Genomic DNA, 16,847 nt, shown 5'->3' with positions numbered 1-16,847 from the left:
TCTTCCTTAAATGTGACTGTTTGCTTTCAGAATTCCGTGGACGCAGCAAAGCCGCTGCTGCGGAAAGCTATCCAGATCTCCCAGCAGACCCCGTACTGGCACTGCCGCCTGCTCTTCCAGCTCGCTGTGCGTACTGTGGGCCCGACCAGATGCACGGGCGCCAGTTGGGTGGGCGGCTCTCTGGGCTGGGCTTCCCTAGCTGCAGTGGAGGAGCCTGCAGGCCAGGTGGACTCATTGGAGATGCCTCTCCATCCCGGCTCGGCCCATACCGCCCTGTCTCTGGCCACCCCCTGGCCTCCTCTGACCCTGACGCAGCTTGCCCACCAGCCACTTCTTGCCTGCCCTCTGTGATGAAGCCCCATCACCTGCCTGAGCACACAGTGGGGCCTGGGCTGCAGTGTCACCTGCTCCCTGGGGGAGCCTCTTAATGCCAGGAGGATTTGGCTCAGAGGGTGCCCTGCTGAGGAGAGCCCACCTAGCCTGAGCGGCTGCCGTCTCTCCAGGCGCCCTCCTGCCCGACACGTGCACTGCCGTCCTTGAATCCTCCCATGTGCTTTTGTGCTTTTCGTCAAAGGAGGAAGCAAGCGAGGTAGTGAGTCACTTGCCTCAGGTCCCAGAGCAGGTGGGTGCGGTGAGCGGAGCCCAAGCTCCCAGCTGAGGCCCCGCAGAGGTCCCTGCCTTTCAGCCTGCGTCTGAAGCTCCCACAGACCCTTGCCCTGAAAGAGGCCCTTCCTGTCCGAGGCTCCTCTGCTGCTCCCCCAGTGACCGGCCCCTGAAGGCCACCTGCGAAGCACACAGACATATGTGCACAGCCCTCGGGGATCTGTGCCCGTTAGCGTTACTGCTGGCTCTGTGCACCATTAAGCTGTAGACAAAGCGGAGTTCTGTACCCAAAGCAATTAGTGTCGATGAGGTAATGTGCTTAATTTAGCTCAGAACTGATACTAAGGCAATTTTGCTGATGGGGGGAGGTTTTGTGTAACTTGCTTGCAAGGTAGCAGGTCAGATATGGTAAGTCTGGTGGTTTGGAAGTGAGGGTCATTGCTCTTTTCTCCTTTTCTCAGCAACTGCACACACTTGAGAAGGACCTGGTGTCAGCCTGCGACCTCCTGGGTGTGGGGGCCGAGTACGCCCGGGTGGTGGGCTCTGAGTACACACGGTAGGCACCCCTTCCTCGGGCCTTTTCTCCGCCCACTTGGGGAAGTTTGGTCATCTTGGTCCTGGACAGCAAATAGAAATGGCATCTTGGTGTGAAATGCTGACCGCCCTTATTCACAGTAAGAGACATGCAGATTCAGGCGGCCCGGAGATGCTTCTGCCCCACCGATTCATGAAGTGAGAAGTTGTTGAGCTGGCTGTGCGGGTGAGGGGTAGCTGGCGTTCTCAGCACTGTGAGCGCGTGCATGTTTCTAGCATCTCTTGAAATAAAAAGGGCCTGTGTGATGTACTGGGTAATCCCCTTCCTGGTGGGGGGTGAGAGTGGTGCTTGTAGGTCCCGTGGGCAGCATGGTTGGCAGCCAGTCCCCATTCAGGTACCCAGGAGTGTTCAGGTGTACAACAGGGGGCAGAGGAAGAGGACATCTGTGTAACAGAACGGACATAGGCTTGTACTGTGCGTGAAACGGCTTAAACTACCTGGAGGCTAGTGCGCTCGGGCTGGGGTTGGGGTCAGAGGCCACCAGTGCTTCCCCGCGCGCCCTCTTAGAGGGCCGCCAGCCTCTTTCTACCCCGAAGAGAAGAATCCTCTGGAGCAGGACCCAAGCCCCTGGGAGCAGCGCTCTTACTCTGTTGTGTGTGTGTGTTGGGATTGTGAAAAGTTCTCCAACACAGACTCCAAGCTTGCCCGTGGGGTTGTGGGGACAGAACAGTTCCTAAGTCTATTCTCTTGAGTTCTGGACTTGTAAGTGCTCGCACGGGTGCACACAGCTCCCCGAGGCTCGCATCCCTGAGCCACCCTGCCCCGGGATGGACACCGCCACGTGGTCTGGTCCTCCTCATGCTGCAGCCGTTACTAGGCTCGGGGTGACACTCAATGACTTGCAGGCCACAGGGCTGGCTGCACGCTGCACGTGTTTGCAAGTGTCCTCGAGCCGCGCCTCTGTGCCACTGTGGGCAGGTGACCGGGGTGGGCTTCGCCAGGGCATGGCGCCTACAGGTCTCCTGACACAGAGCTTCTGATCTCAGATGTGAGGCCTAGTGAGGTGATAATATGGGAACCTTGACGTGAAGTGCTAGACCTTAGACTTCAACAGTCAGATAGGAGACCCTCGGGTGTCCATGCCGTGAGGTAACAACAAAGGATGACGGGTGGCCGGGAGTGTAGACATCGCTCACTGTGCGACTGGGGCCCGTGCTCCTCAGGCTCGTCACCTGAGCCGTGCCCACTTGACGGGGCGGTCAGCTGCAGCAGCACATCAGGGCTCTGCACGGACTGGCGGGCCCGCAGCCCCTCAGCTGCTCCTAAAAGCAGCGGGCTCAGCCATTGGACCGCCAGGGAAGTCCTCACTCCATGCTTTCTTGAGCACCTGTTTCTGCCTTCTGAGATTTTGAACCTCATGAGTCCCTAAACGAGAAGAAAGTTAGAGGAAGATAGAACAAAACAGAGCACGCTTATTGGCCGGGGTCCATTGTCATCCGTTTAACTGCCCCTGTGCATGTTGAGGTGGCAGTCATCCTAGGGGTTGCCTGGGCCTCCCAGACCTGACGCCCCCTCTCTTTTCCAGGGCACTGTTCCTCCTCAGCAAAGGCATGGTAAGTGGAGGCTGGGCAGGATAAGATGTGGGGGACATGAGTTTGGGTTCCCAGGGTCTGCCAAGGCTTTGCCTGCTTGCCATGTCATGGCCCATCAGTTGCCCAGACCCTCAGGCACGGCAGGTAGCCATGAGAGGCAGACCCTGTCCCCCGCCCTCCAGCTGGATTCAGAGACAAAGCTCCGATTCCAGGCTGTGGGATTTGTGCTGACGGAGGAGCCGCCTCGGTTGAAGCTGCCTGGACTTGGGTTCCAGCCTGGCTTTGTGCCCTCCCTTTGGGGTGCCAGCAGTTGCACGTGGGCAGGTGGGTGGCAGCCCTGTGCACCAGGAGAGTCCCCAGCACCTGCTCCTCTCCCCACAGCTGCTGCTGATGGAGCGCAAGCTGCAGGAAGTCCACCCACTGCTGACCCTCTGTGGACAGATAGTTGAGAACTGGCAAGGGAACCCCATCCAGAAAGAGTCTCTGCGTGTCTTCTTCCTGGTGCTCCAGGTGACCCACTACCTGGATGCTGGGCAGGTGTGTACTGCCTCCCACGTGCTGGCTGCTGGGGAGCAGGCAGGTGGTGGATGGGCCTCTGACTGAGAAATCAGTTCTGTGATTGCCTCCTGTCCCTCCCCACCGGCCTCACTTCCTTGGTTCCCCCACCCACACCCACCTTTGCCTGTTGGGCTGAGCACTCCACTCGATGCATAGCAGCAGAGCAGACTCTTACAGGGTGCTGACAGCTGCGGAGATGGCCTGTCGGGCCTGGGGATGGGGCAAGGCCGGCGGGACCTGGCAGGCTGCCCCTGCGGGTGCCTGCCTCTTCAGGGTGTGGCACCTGACAGGAGCAGATGGGCGGCCAGGTGTGCAGTGCGGTCTGCCTGCTGCAGGTAAAGAGCGTGAAGCCGTGCCTGAAGCAGCTGCAGCAGTGCATCCAGACCATCTCCACGCTGCACGATGACGAGATCCTGCCCAGCAACCCTGCTGACCTCTTCCACTGGCTGCCCAAGGAGCACATGTGCGTGCTCGTCTACCTGGTGAGTCCCCGCAGGGGCCGGGGCCTGGCGGCCCGGGGAGAGGGGAGAGGGCTTCAGCGGCCACCGCCCTCTGCCCGTGTCGCCAGGTGACCGTGATGCACTCCATGCAAGCTGGCTACCTGGAGAAGGCGCAGAAGTACACGGACAAGGCCCTCATGCAGCTGGAAAAGCTCAAGAGTAAGTCAGGCCCTGTGGGGCTCTGGGTCGAGTAGCGCCCTACTGGGCAGCCCACCCATCACTGCCAGTGCTGGGCCTGGAGGACGTTGAAGGACTGCAGCTTGGGTCCCCGCCCCATGGGTCTTGCACCCCAGTTGGCCGATAGGGATGATCGGGTTCAGGCAGAGCCATGCCAGGCCTGGACGGGATCCTTGCTCCCCAGGGAGGTTGGGTGAGTACTTGGAGCATCTCTGTCGTATCGCCCTCACTGCACAGAGAGTCATGGGGCTTAGTGGGACTCCCCCGCAACCTGCGGGGACGGCAGCGCCCAGCTGAAAGGCAGTGGCTGCCTTTGCTGTCACTTTTCAGCATTGTGATGTGGATTGTGCTTAGGGTGAGATCGGAATTGGAACTTGACTGACAGAAGATCCTCTGGGGTCCTGGGTTCTTCTGGGATTCTTGACTAGTCTGTCCTGGGTAGTCGAGGACCTTTGACTAGTGGGAACCCAGAGCCTCACATGTCCCTGGCTGGCTTGTGCCCCTTTCATCCTGTCCACTCCCTGTGCCCTTGTCAGTGCTGCTGGGGAGGAGCCAGAGAGCCAGATTTCGCAGGGACTACTCTTTCAGATGAGTTGGGAAAGTGCTGTCTGGTTCCAACGTGAGGACAGCCGCTTGGAACAGCCAGAAGCTGTGGTCCCCCCTACTGTTGTTTGAGGCCTGTTGCATAGTCTGCTGGGCAACCTCAACATTTCTAGAACCTGTGGTGCACAGCGTGTCCTTGAGCACTCACCTGGGTTGGGGCAGGGGTGCAGGTTGAGGATGGAAAACAGATCCCTTTAGGAATTTCTTGCTCTTAAAATACTCTGGTCACCAAAACCTGGCTATGAACCTGATTCTTCACCTGGACAGGGAGATGGGCCCCCTTGCTTGAGGGTGCTGTGAGCACCAAGTAAGGCGACAGACTGGGTGCTAGGCCAGCGCCTGGCAGAGCAAGTGGGCTCAGACTCAAGCAGCTGAGGGGCTGGCGTGATAGGAGGGCTCGGAGCCAGCAGGAGGCAGGCACGTGGGCCAGCGTCTCGGTGGTCTCCTTCTCCCACGCCTCAAGGGCTCACCCTGCCTCTCGCCCCCAGTGCTCGACTGCAGCCCCATCCTGTCCTCCTTCCAAGTGATCCTGCTGGAGCACATCATCATGTGCCGGCTCGTCACAGGACACAAGGCCACCGCGCTGCAGGAGGTAGGCCCCCGGGGGCCGCGTGCACACAGGATGGGAAGGCTGGGGGAGGGCCATTTGAATTTGCTGGGTCCTGAGGGTGTCACTTGGGAGAATGTAACCTGGCCAGCCATGAGCCTGCATGGACATAATCAGGTTTTTACCTAAAAGTTTTTATGCCCAAGGAGCATGGGGTCTGGGGTTTTAGAGTCTGCTGATGGCAATTCTAGCACCCCTCCTGCCCAGTGATCCATAATCCTTGATGCCCGCCTTCCTGAAGGGGCATGGGGACCTTGGTAAGGATGTAGGTACTATATGACTTGAGACACAGGTTGCAAAGGGAGGAGGCAGAGAACCAGACAAGGGCCGACATCCTCACGGTGGGCACCTCTGCTGGGACTTTATGCCCAGGTTAGACTGGGGGTATGCGGGTACCCCCACTGGCTTTGGGGGCCTCTTAATGCTGCCAGGGCCCTGGGTCCCACATTAGTGATGTCAGACATGCTGTCTCCCTGCAGATCTCCCAGGTCTGTCAGCTGTGCCAGCAGTCGCCCCGGCTCTTCTCCAACCATGCTGCACAGCTGCATACGCTGCTGGTGAGTGCGTGGCAGCCCCCAGCCCCATCCCTGTGAGTGACCCTGTGCCGACACCCCGGGCAGGATTTAGAACCTTCCCAGTGGACTGCATTCTGATAAGCATCTCATCAAGTCCAAGTTGACTCAGGTCCCAGGTGGCAGGAATAATGAAGCATGCCATCTTCCTCTCCACCGGTCAGGGTGAAGCTCAGCTACAGCTGGCTCGGTAGAGTCTCTTGTTAGGCTCGCCTGGGTGCAGCCGTGCAGCCCTAGGCAAGCCGCATGTGGCTCTGAGCCCTGGGCCCCGTCTTCTTCTAGGGCCTGTACTGTGTCTCTGTCAACTGCATGGACAACGCCGAAGCCCAGTTCACCACAGCGTTGCGGGTAAGGTGCCGGCCCTCACTTCATGGGGCAGGAGGTGCTTCTCAGTAAGGAGTCGGGACAACAGGCACACAAACCGTGGTCAGTGGGTGACTCCGCAGCGTCCAGCCTGGTGTCAGCTACGACAGTGCTGTGCCATTTATCCAGGGCTTCCTTTGTCAGGCCTTGTGCTGCCCGGGTGCGGGCAGGCCAGCGCCGGCAGCACAGCCTGATGCAGGATAGCTGTGGGCAAGGGGGCTCCTGGCCACCCTGGGGTGGGGCTTCCCCAGCTAACTCAGAGGGCAGCCTCAAGGAGGTTGTCTTGAGCCGGGCACCTGCTGGACACGCCCTGGTTAGCCGCTTTCACTGAGGATTCCCGGTCCTCCCGGTGGTCCACCAGGTGATGTTGACTTGTGTCCCCGCTACTTGGGCCCCGGTGCTGCTCACTCCAGTGGTGCTGAGACCTCCCCTCATTGCCTGTGGCCCTTGAAGGTCTCTTAGACACCCCTTCTGCACCCCACTTCCTACGCAAGGTGCTGCTGCTGCCTTGTTTCAACATCAAAGCTCCCAGCAGACGGTGTGTGCCGCCAGGGGCTCTGTCCACCAACCTGGGGGGGAGTGGTACAACCAGAACTTGGATCCAGACCCCTCGTGACACCAAACATGTTTCCTGTGGTCCTGTGACAAACATATCGGAGCATCTTTGCTCAGATCAGACAACCCTCTGGGTCTCCTTGGCACCTGCCAGGGTCCTCCAGGTGGGGTGTGTGCTTCGTAGGCATTCTTGGCCTCTTAGACAGGTGCACTCGCTGAGCCCTGCTGGGAGTGCTCAGCCCCCAGGGTCTGAGCACTGCTCAGACCACTCAGATTGGTTCCTTTCATGGCCATTCTCTTCCCCCCAGAAAAACTGGGGACAGCAGACTGTCTGCCACCAGCCGTTAGCAGAGGAACCAGCAAGCATGCTCCTCTGCTGTGTTTACACACACTGGGGTTCTGGGGTGACCACCTGAGGAGGTGGGGGTGCCACCGAGATCTCAGACTGAGACGGCAGAGAATAGAGCAAACTGTGGCGTGTTCTGAGGACAGGCTCTGGGGTGGCTGGCTGTGCTCTTCCGTTTCCCGAGCTTCCTATAATGCAGATGATTGTTTTATAATAACAAGAACTAATAGTTTTGCTGTCCTTAGGTTCAGGAGGCAGGGGTGTGTATGTGTGTTTGGAATAAAAAGAGTAAGAAGATTCCAAGGTAGCTGTCGTGGAGCATTTGGGTGGCTCTGATGCCGCCAAGCGACCCCCAAGTGACATGACTGCCCAGCCGGGCCCCCTAATGCCCTGTGTCTCCCGTGTTCCAGCTCACCAATCACCAGGAGCTGTGGGCCTTCATCGTGACCAACCTGGCGAGTGTGTATATACGGGAAGGAAATAGACACCAAGAGGTAGTAGGTGACATGCTTCACGTTCGGTGCCCTTTCTTTCCACTCTTACTTGGAGGGGGTGTGTGGGAAGTGTGGCAGCCCTAGTCATTTACTGGCATACTGGGGCCAAACCCTCTCAGTTTTAGATGCAGAGTTATCCTAACTTGCAGACGTTTCTTTCACAGCTGTACAGTTTGCTGGAGAGGATCAATCCAGACCACAGCTTCCCTGTCAGGTAGGCAGCCCCAGGCCCCAAGTCCCACTTTACCAACTATCTTACGCTTTCTCTTACGCTTTCTCTGCTCTGGAGGTAGTGTGAGCATCTCTGGGGCCCCAGACTGCCCATCTACCCCAACACCTCCCATCCTCCCACCCAATCCCCATTTGTAAATCGGCTGCTTTCGTTAAGACTCACTAAGGTGTGATGCTCCACTCCTCCCTCAGCTCACACTGCCTCCGAGCAGCGGCTTTCTACGTGCGTGGGCTTTTCTCCTTCTTCCAGGGACGCTATAATGAGGCCAAGTAAGTACTGGAGAGGGCGGGTGGCCCTGTACCTGGCACCTCTCTCTGTTTCTCTTCCCCCAACAGCATGTGCCCAGGCCCCCTGTTCCTGCCCTCCCCACCCGCCCCCCGGTGGTCTCTGTTCTGGGCCCCAAGGCTGCCTTTTCTTCCCCAAACGCCCTCCCAGTGGGGCCTCAGCATCTGTTCTTCTCACGAAGGCGTTTTCTGCGGGAAACCCTGAAGATGTCCAACGCGGAGGACCTGAATCGGCTCACAGCCTGCTCCCTCGTACTCCTAGGTCACATCTTCTATGTGTTGGGAAACCATAGGGTGAGTGTCAGGGGCCTGACTGAGGGGCATAGGGCCAGGGTGGTGCTTAGTGGGGTGGAGGTTGGTGAGGGGGGCACCTAGCAAAGTGCCTCCCATCCCGTGCCCTGCAGTGACCCTACTTCAGTGACCTCTCACCCCCCCATCACCCCCCACCCCCACCGCCATGTTCCTCAAGACTCAGACGGCCTGGGCAGGCAGGGCTGGGGGAGCTTTGAGTTCCTGCAGGGTGCACCTGTGTGGCAGACAGGGCCGCTGTTGGCCCATGGCAGTTGTCAGGCAAAGCCCCAGGGCTCAGTGGATCTGGAGCTGCTCAGACAGAGCTGGCGAGGCTGAGAGCAGGTCCCCTTCCCTATGATAGTACGTGGGGGCTAGAGGTGTGTCCACTCAGCCACAGTCCCAGGGATTCCTTCTCTGCCCATCACACATGGTATCCTCAGGGCACTCTGTGTCTACCCTCACCGTGTCCCCCTGTGCCTGGCCCCCACCCATGCCATACGGTCTCTGGTGGGATCAGTTGACTTCTCAGTTTCCCCATCTGGGGGTGTGTGAACATCTCACCTACTCCAACCCATTGACCTTACAAGGTCTTTAATTTTTTTAAGAGTATGTTTGTCAGTATAAAAGATGTCATGGTTATCATAGAAAGTCTGAGAAGCAAAGGAGAAAATCCTTGCGTGTCTTCTGTCTTCCAGCTCTTTTCATTGCCTGCCTCTGTCCAAGCCTAAGTTTTATCAAGCTGTTTTATAATTTTATGTCTGGTCTTTCTCTGCATCACTGTGTTGGGGCCTTTTTTTAATGGCAGTGAGAATTTTTAAGTGGCATCAGTTCAGTGATTTAGCTGAACTCATTTTAGCTGTTTTTAGGACAGAGAATGCAGGCCCATGAAGTTTTATCTGATCAAATCCCAGAGCTTCTAAAGAATGAGTGTTTTTAATAAGCCCAGTGCATCTCCCCTCCCCACAGTCTCATGACAATCTTTTTCTGAGGCCCGCATGCCCTGCAGCTGTGTCCTGAACCCTGGCAAGATCAATACCCTGAAAGGAGGGTTAGCAGTGGGTTCTTCCTTCTGAGTGTAGCTCCACTCCTTCTAGAACACCTTGTCTTGGTACTCAGGGATCACAGGGAGGACAGTGGCCTCAGGGCACATCCTGGCATTGGGCAGGGATGACGGGCTCAACATGAGGCCCCCCTGAGTTCAGGCCGCCTGCCTTGTGTCTCGGTGCAGTGGTGGTGATCACCTCATTGCCAGTTGAAGAGTTTAATGTCACACAGCCCCAAACTGCAGACCCAGGCTTAGAACCTAGACTTCGCTGATGCTTGTTTATCCAGAAGCTTCTAGAAGCCACCTTTAGTGGGGCAGGGTGGGCAGAGCAGCTCTTCAGCTACAGCTTCTGGTGTGTGTGGGGGGTAGTCCTGGAGCAAATTACAGAGCCTATTTGGGAACCTCTCTTGCTTCCTGGGGCCACCAGGAGCCCCCAAAGCCAGGCGCTGCCTCAAGCAGCGCCAGATCTGTGGGAGAAACCGCCTGCCCTGGGCCTACCAGACCAGAGCATACTCAGGCATTAAAGTTTGTGGGTGGCTTCATGTAGGACCCCTCTCAAGACAACACCAGTCTTCACACCTAGGTTCTATGGAAACTGAGCTGTCACAGGGAGCTGGAGCCAAGGGGATGCTCCCTCCCAGCAGCCTGCTCTCGGCCCCAGGCCTGGAAGAGGAGACTGGTTTCTCCTGTTCTGCATTCTGAGGTCTTAGGAGGCCTTGGTTCAATTGTGAAATATTTTGAGACCCACCTGGAGCTCATCTTCGAGGTGCTGGCCAGGGTGGGCAGTGTACAGTCACTGGGCTTTTGTGTCTGGAGGTGTATCCCACACAAGTGTGGCTGTGTTGAGCCTGGGCCTCAGGAGTCGGTTTGGAGGATTTATATATCTCTGGGCTACGTGCCGAGTGTCCCCCACACTGCGCGTGGCTGCCACATGGGAGCTCCCCCAGTGTCACCCTGAGCCCAGCGGTTAGGCCAGGAGGCTCTGGGTCCTGCGCTGGGTGGAGCCACTGCAGAGCCGAGGATGGGTGCTTACAGCCCCCAGCAGCTTCCACTCAGCTCCTCCTGAGGGCTGAGGCGTGCTGTCGCAGCTGCACTGCGGAGCCAGGGTTCAAGGGTGAACACATCCTGGTGCCCCACAGCCCCATGTGTCTGAGGTGGCCTTCCACGGGAGCAGGCTCGTATGTGGAAAAAAAATTCTTCTCTCTTTTGACCATTGGTCCTCATTGCTTCCACCAGGACAGACCCCTGAATGTGTGTTTTTTTAATCTAACTTTGTTTACGTATTCACTTTTGGCTGGACCTTCGTTGCTGTGCGCAGGCTTTCCCCAGTTGGAGCGAGCGGGCTTCCTGTTGCGGTGCCTTCTCGTTGTGGAGCATAGGCTGTCGGGCCCGTGGGCCCAGTGGCTGTAACTCCCGGGCTCCAGAGGGCAGGGGCAGCAGTTGTGGCACGGGCTGAGTTGCCTCGTGGCATATGGGATCTTCCTAGACCAGAGACTGAACCTGTGTGCTCTGCGTTGGCAGGCAGGTTTTTAACCACTGGATCGCCAGGGAAGCCCCTGAGTCTGAGTTTCTAATCAGCTCCTGAGATGGGTCCAGAGCTGCCTGCCACCAGTGCTTTTTTCTTCGGTTAGAAAGACAAAGGTACATAGAGTCGCCCACGGCTGTGCCCCAGCCAGGAGGCACGTGTGGGGCCGAGGAGTGGGAGCTGTTTCTTTTCCCCTGAGGTTGTCGAGGAGTACTTTCAGAGAGGGTCATTTGAGATAGACTGTACGATTGGAGTAGGTATTTGCCAGGCAGCGGGAGGTCGCAGGTGGGCCCAGGCTGTCCCTGCCGCCAGTCTCAGCCGCCTCCACCTCAGCCCTGACCGCCCCTGCCGCTCCCTGACCCTCTGCTGCTCTTGGCCGACAGGAGAGCAACAACATGGTAGTGCCCGCCATGCAGCTGGCCAGCAAGATCCCGGACATGTCGGTGCAGCTGTGGTCATCAGCCCTGCTCAGAGGTGAGGCGGAGGTCGGGGAGGTCTACACAGTCTGGTTCTGACTCTCTGGGACCCACAGGGATAGTTCTTGGCATCTGCTTGGGCAGTGAACCCTGGCACTTGGCCTCAGTCTCCTTCCCTAGAATGGGGACGGCAGCCGTCCGTGTCCGGCAGAATGAGCCAAGGTGCTCTGGGCACAGAGAGGGCGCTCAGCAGCTGTCACTGCTGCTCCCCCATTCCCAGATTGTGAAACCAGGGCCCACAGGCTACCCAGGGTCCGGGTGAGGAGGTGGAGGGCCGGCTGTTCCCATCCGCAGTGGACTTGGCGCACTCGTTCCGCCCTCCTGCCTCAGGAGTGAACACTGGGTGCCCTGCTCCCTGCGGGCTCCCGGCTGCCCACAGCTGGCCCGGAAATCCCTGGGAGAGCCACATGCAAGGGAGCCCAAAGCACCTTCACTGCCCTCCCAGCCCTCATATTTGCCCCTGTGGGCCTCGCTGTTCATCCACCTCCAAGGACATAAGACTCAGAGACTTGGCTGTTGGCAGGTGGGCTCTGCTGACCGTGACACAGGGCTCAGGGCAGGTGACGTGCCAGGCACATGGATCCAATGGTGGAGCTGGGGCTTGACTTCAGGGCTCCACCCACGCCTGAGGGGAGGCCATGGGGCAGGGGCAGGCCAAAACAGGCCCATCCTTTGCGTGCACCCCCACCCCTCCACCCCCAGACCTGAATAAAGCCTGTGGGAATGCCATGGATGCCCACGAAGCCGCCCAGATGCACCAGAACTTCTCTCAGCAGCTACTCCAAGACCACATCGAGGCCTGCAGCCTCCCTGAGCACAACCTCATCACGGTACGGGCACAGGGTAGGGGAGGCAGAATGAGGGTGCTGGGTGGCTCCTTGGGGCCAGCTCACGCAACCTGCAGCCCTGGGGACGCGCTTCCTGAGAAAGGAAGCACACCCTTGGCCACTGTCTCCTTGCGCCTCTCCAACAAACCCTAACCCAGCCTGGCCTCAGGAACCCCCTTGGATGGGCAGGAAAGCTCCCACCCAAGTGGGTGACACAGGCTGCTTCCTGGGGCCCCTGACCAGCCTGAGGAGGGCAACATTCCAGGCACAGACATGCAGCCCAGCACCCCCTGCTGCTCACTAGGAAGGACCTCACCTGTGTGTCCTCTTTCCCCGCAGTGGACAGACGGCCCGCCCCCCGTGCAGTTCCAAGCTCAGAATGGACCAAACACCAGCCTGGCCAGCCTCCTGTGAGACCCCTGTACGGGGCCTCTCAGCTTCTCCAAGCCTCCGTGAGGGCCTGGTGTGTCCCTGACTTCCACCCAGATGGCACTTGAGCTTTCCCTGGAGACGTGATGGCGTGGCTGTCTTCAGGCTTCTTTCCTGACTGTCTCCAGAGCAGCCTGGGCCCCTGGGGAGCGTGGAGGGCTGATTGCTGTCCTCCCAGGACGGGCCAGCTGGCCGTTCTTGCCAGGTACCAGGAGTCCAAGTGCTGTGGCTGCCCATGGGATGCTGGAGCTGACTTTGCAGAGCCATCCCTCAAAGTGGATTTGAACCGCTGGTCCTGCTTCCGTGTCTGAGTCGTATCTTCAGGAGAGTCTCTTGCTAGGGAAGCGGGTGTTGGCCATCAGCCCGGTCCTGACACTGCATGCACGGGTGGTCGGTGCCACCGAGGTACCTCATGACTTCTGCAGGCCGCCTTGCTGGGCCAGAGTGTTTCCTCTGCTCATGGCAGCTTCCTGCGCTCAGAGGCAAGATGCCAGTGTCTGACCCACGGTTGGAGGGAAGAAGTGATGGTGCCTGTCAGGGATGGAAATGCCTGTCTCACCCCAGTGCTTTTCCTGGCTTGCCTTTCTGGTCAGCTTCCATCCTTTTGGCAGCTGGGGTCTCTAGCTAGGGGCCCTGGGGAACCCAGGAACTTGCCTTCTGAGCATCTGCACCTTGACTGGGCTCACTGTCCGGCTATGGGAGTGCACCTGCTGGTGTTGGTCTACGTGTGTGCCTGTGGGTTGCTTCCCAGCCAGAGCTGGTGCTTGGAGCTGAGACTCCTGTGTGTGTATCAGCCGCCTTCTGCCTGTCAGAGTCCATAGTGCAGAGTGGGAGGGGCCTTTCTCAGCCCAGCTCGGCTCTACCACCCTGCTGGCAGCCATTCCCTTGGTACCCTGCCCTGTGTTTAGAGGGGAGGAGGAGGAGACCTACCTGCCTTGGGTCTCGGGACGGCATTGTAACCTCTTCCTGAGCTGGACCCCAGGAGGCTCTGCCAGGCCCAGACAGCCGTTTTGGTTCTGTGCTCCCCTTGAATAGTCGAGGAGATGCCCTGGGTGACAGTGATGTTGGGGGCCGTCACGGCAGCAGCCCGGCCCCATTTGGCTTCCAGTGCCTGGGAGGGTCTCCCTGATGAGGATGGTGTGTGGTTTTGCTAGTTATGACTGCTGGTTGGTTCAAGTCTTGTTACCCAGCACTGTGAACGCTGCTTCTCAAAGCCTCAGTGTCTGACGAAAGGAATGTTGGGATTGCTCAGGTCAGCTGCTTGGGCCCCAAGGCCTGGGTGTGCCTTAGCCACTAGCAGGGCTTTGTAGAGACCTCCTTGTCCTGGGTCACTGCTCACATCAGGGCCCTGCCGCCCTCTTAGGGGCCAGCAGCAGGCATGCAAGTAAGCTACTGAATGAGGGGACAGGCTGGTTGAAAGGACAGGCTGGCCAAGTTCTGTTTGAAAAGGCCCCGCCCTCGCTGTGTCGTCCTGGGCCACTCAGGAGCCCAGCCCTGCCCCGTGCTCCTCGGGGCTGCCCCTGGGTCTCCGAGGCCTGCAGAGGTGGTCTGCTGCCTGCTCATGAGCTGTCCCCATCCCCTCTTCCTCCCCCTCTGACGGCCCCCCCCGCACAGGTCCTCTCTTCCACCAAAGGGACAGAGCGCCTGTCTCGCTACAGGCTGCGCCTGCTAGCCTGGGCTCCGCACCGTGCAGCCTCCCCAGACCCACGGTTCTTCGGGCCTGCTTTACATTGTTTGAGTATTTATTTAAACCTTTCTTTGCTTCTAGGGCATTTTGTATGTAGAGCAGTTGAAATAAGAACCTCAAAACTTATTGTCTTGTCCTGATGTTGAAGTGCTTTTAGTGACCACTTTGTTATCTATGTATATGTAAAGTTAAAGATAAGTTTTTAAGTTTACAGGTAAGAATTCAGTACTCGATATTTAATATTCCGCTCTAGCTTTATGGAAGCCAACCCGCATGTACATGCATGCGTGCCAGCTTTGAACTTTCCCTTCACTGCAGCACCTTTTAGCTACATAAAGCTTGTAAATACCCTCCTGTAAGTCCAAATTCAGTGCCTCACGGTTTCTCAATCGTAAGCATTTAAGACAGACTGCACACAAGCCCCAGAGATCTATTACAGCCAGTGTCATATAGCTGGGTGTTCAGAAAAAAACAAAAACTCCAAACGCTTAAGCATACGAGGGGTGTGAGGGCGTAGCAGAAAGATTGTTCTTGGCAGGTTAATTGTTGAAAGCTGTTCAGACTCCCTTTTGTGTGCCTCCTGTTTCCTCCTGTCAGTGACGGTGGCCCTCAGGTCCTGCAGCTCTGAGGATGCTGGTCCAGGAGGTGCCGGTTCCCTCTCAGAAACATAGTTGGATCCCCATAGTCACCCATGGGGGAGGCCAGGGTCCTCCCCCTGGGGTAAGCACTCCCCGCCCCACTTACTGGGAACACAGGCAGGGAACTCAGAAAGGGCTGCCTGGCACAGGGGGTGAAATGTGTTGGTTGCATCATCTTTGTTTCGCTAAAGGGTTTTTAATGTATGTTTGGCATACTGTCTTTTAATGGATTTTCAGTGTCTTAAGTTTTTAGCAGCCTGTATTTTCAGCTGGTGCTTTTAATCACACAAAATTTTTTTTGTAAATACAAAGCATTGTTTAAAAGAGCCGTAGAACAGAGCATCTTGTTTGTAGATTTCTTTTCCTGTGTATTCAAAGTAAAATAACTTGCAGGAGCCCTCACTCACTGTGTCTTTGTTGTGCCTTGCGCCCCTCACATGTGCCCTGGTGAAGACTCCAAGCTTCCACGGCCAGCCGGCGGGGCCACAGAGCCTGCTGCTGTAACCTACAGGGCATGAGGATGCAGAGCCCCAGACCCTGCACGGAGGAGCTGGGGGAAACCCGCATCTCCTCCCCCTCTAACGAGGATATTCCTCAGTCCAGCCCTGCTCCAGGGAAGGGAGCCGCTGAGACGTGACGGCACAGCCCACAGCCCTGCCTGTTCCTGGCTCTGCCGCAGACCAGACTTGCTTGCATTCGCAGTGTTCTGTTTCCTGTGTTCTCAGAAGACACATGGGTCAGCCTTCGTGTACCTGGGGGTTTTGTTTTTCCTTTTTGAGGTGAAAGTCAAGTAGAATTTAGTGCCTACAATTCCGTGGCATTCAGTACATTTACTGTGTACAACCAGCACCTCTGTCTAGACCCAGAACATTTTCATCAGCACAGAAGGAGACCCCCGTCTCGGTTAGCAGTCATCCTCATTCTCTTTCCTCAGTCTCTGACAACTCACCTACTTTGAGTCGCTATGGATTTGATGGATCTGGGCATTTCACATAAATGGGATAGTGTGACATGTCCTTTTGTGTCTGGCTGCTTTTGCCGAGCTTCAGGTCTTCAAGATTTTTCTACCTGAGAGCAGGTATCATTGCTTCATTTCTTTTTACGGCTAGATAATGGTCTGTCGGATGACGGATGGACCGTGCTTTATCCAGTCACCATTGATGGGCTTTGGGCTGCTGCCCCCTTGTGGCTGTTGTGAGTAGTGCTGCTGCGGATGCATCTGCGTTTGTTCTGGCGCGTGTTTGCGATTCTCCTGGGTTGTGCGTGCGTTTAATGCGCATGGATAGGACCATCCTGCCGCCCGTGCTGTGTCAAGGCCCTTGTGTTGCTCTCGTCCCTGTGCCCTGAGAGGATGCCCAGGTGGCCTCGACTTTTTAAGGGCGCTTCTGAAGATGCCTTTGCGCCGCAGTCCCGAGGCAGAATTGCTGGCCACTGGATGTGTGAGTGATTCAACACAATGCAGAGAACACACTTGGGAAGCAGATGATAGGAGCTCAGCCGGGAGGCATCCACAGGGCTGAGGGGAGGACAGGAATGGACCTCACAGAGGCTAGCAGGTGGCCAGGGCAGCTGGCCCAAGGACCAAAGACCTGGGAAAGGCATCATTGCTAGTCCTCAATAACACTCATCCCCAGTCCTCAGAAATCCACTCTGCCCATTCCTGGCCATCTTCTTCACCTGCCTGAGGCCCAGTCACATCTCCCACCTGGAGGCCCCTCCCTGAATGGTCCCAGCATATTCTGTGCTCATTCGCACCTGTCCCCTTGCGAGGAGTACTCTTCTTGTGGTTGCTGGGTTTCACTGGGGAACGTTTTGGCTCAAGCCTGGTGTAGGGTGGGTGGGTCCATGGGACAGCCCAGAGGGAAGGACACATGGGCCATCCGTAGAGGCAGGTCCAGCAGATGCCAC

At 57.5% G+C, this 16,847-nt stretch overlaps 1 protein-coding gene across 2 annotated transcripts in view; it reads left to right on the top strand.

Annotated features, from left to right (window-relative positions):
* MAU2 (MAU2 sister chromatid cohesion factor) overlaps positions 1-15,341 on the top strand; it is a 33,715-nt gene extending 18,374 nt beyond the window's left edge. Inside the window, exons 4-19 of one of the 2 annotated variants that reach the window (XM_042249573.1) lie at positions 31-126; positions 1,065-1,159; positions 2,724-2,751; positions 3,112-3,267; positions 3,624-3,770; positions 3,857-3,947; positions 5,057-5,160; positions 5,655-5,732; positions 6,030-6,095; positions 7,422-7,505; positions 7,670-7,719; positions 7,929-8,006; positions 8,204-8,315; positions 11,266-11,356; positions 12,061-12,188; positions 12,525-15,341. In XM_042249573.1, the coding sequence (XP_042105507.1) occupies positions 31-126; positions 1,065-1,159; positions 2,724-2,751; positions 3,112-3,267; positions 3,624-3,770; positions 3,857-3,947; positions 5,057-5,160; positions 5,655-5,732; positions 6,030-6,095; positions 7,422-7,505; positions 7,670-7,719; positions 7,929-8,006; positions 8,204-8,315; positions 11,266-11,356; positions 12,061-12,188; positions 12,525-12,599 (1,479 nt within the window). In that variant the 3' untranslated portion in view covers positions 12,600-15,341. Of the gene's footprint in view, positions 1-30; positions 127-1,064; positions 1,160-2,723; positions 2,752-3,111; positions 3,268-3,623; positions 3,771-3,856; positions 3,948-5,056; positions 5,161-5,654; positions 5,733-6,029; positions 6,096-7,421; positions 7,509-7,669; positions 7,720-7,928; positions 8,007-8,203; positions 8,316-11,265; positions 11,357-12,060; positions 12,189-12,524 lie in introns of both variants that reach the window. The other variant, XM_015095742.3, reaches the window with a different exon arrangement.
* The last annotated feature ends 1,506 nt before the right edge of the window (positions 15,342-16,847 follow it).

Source organism: Ovis aries, chromosome 5 (genome assembly GCF_016772045.2).
Source record: "Ovis aries strain OAR_USU_Benz2616 breed Rambouillet chromosome 5, ARS-UI_Ramb_v3.0, whole genome shotgun sequence".
Classification (NCBI taxonomy): Eukaryota; Metazoa; Chordata; class Mammalia; order Artiodactyla; family Bovidae; genus Ovis; species Ovis aries.
This window is presented reverse-complemented; position numbering and strand designations above follow the sequence as displayed.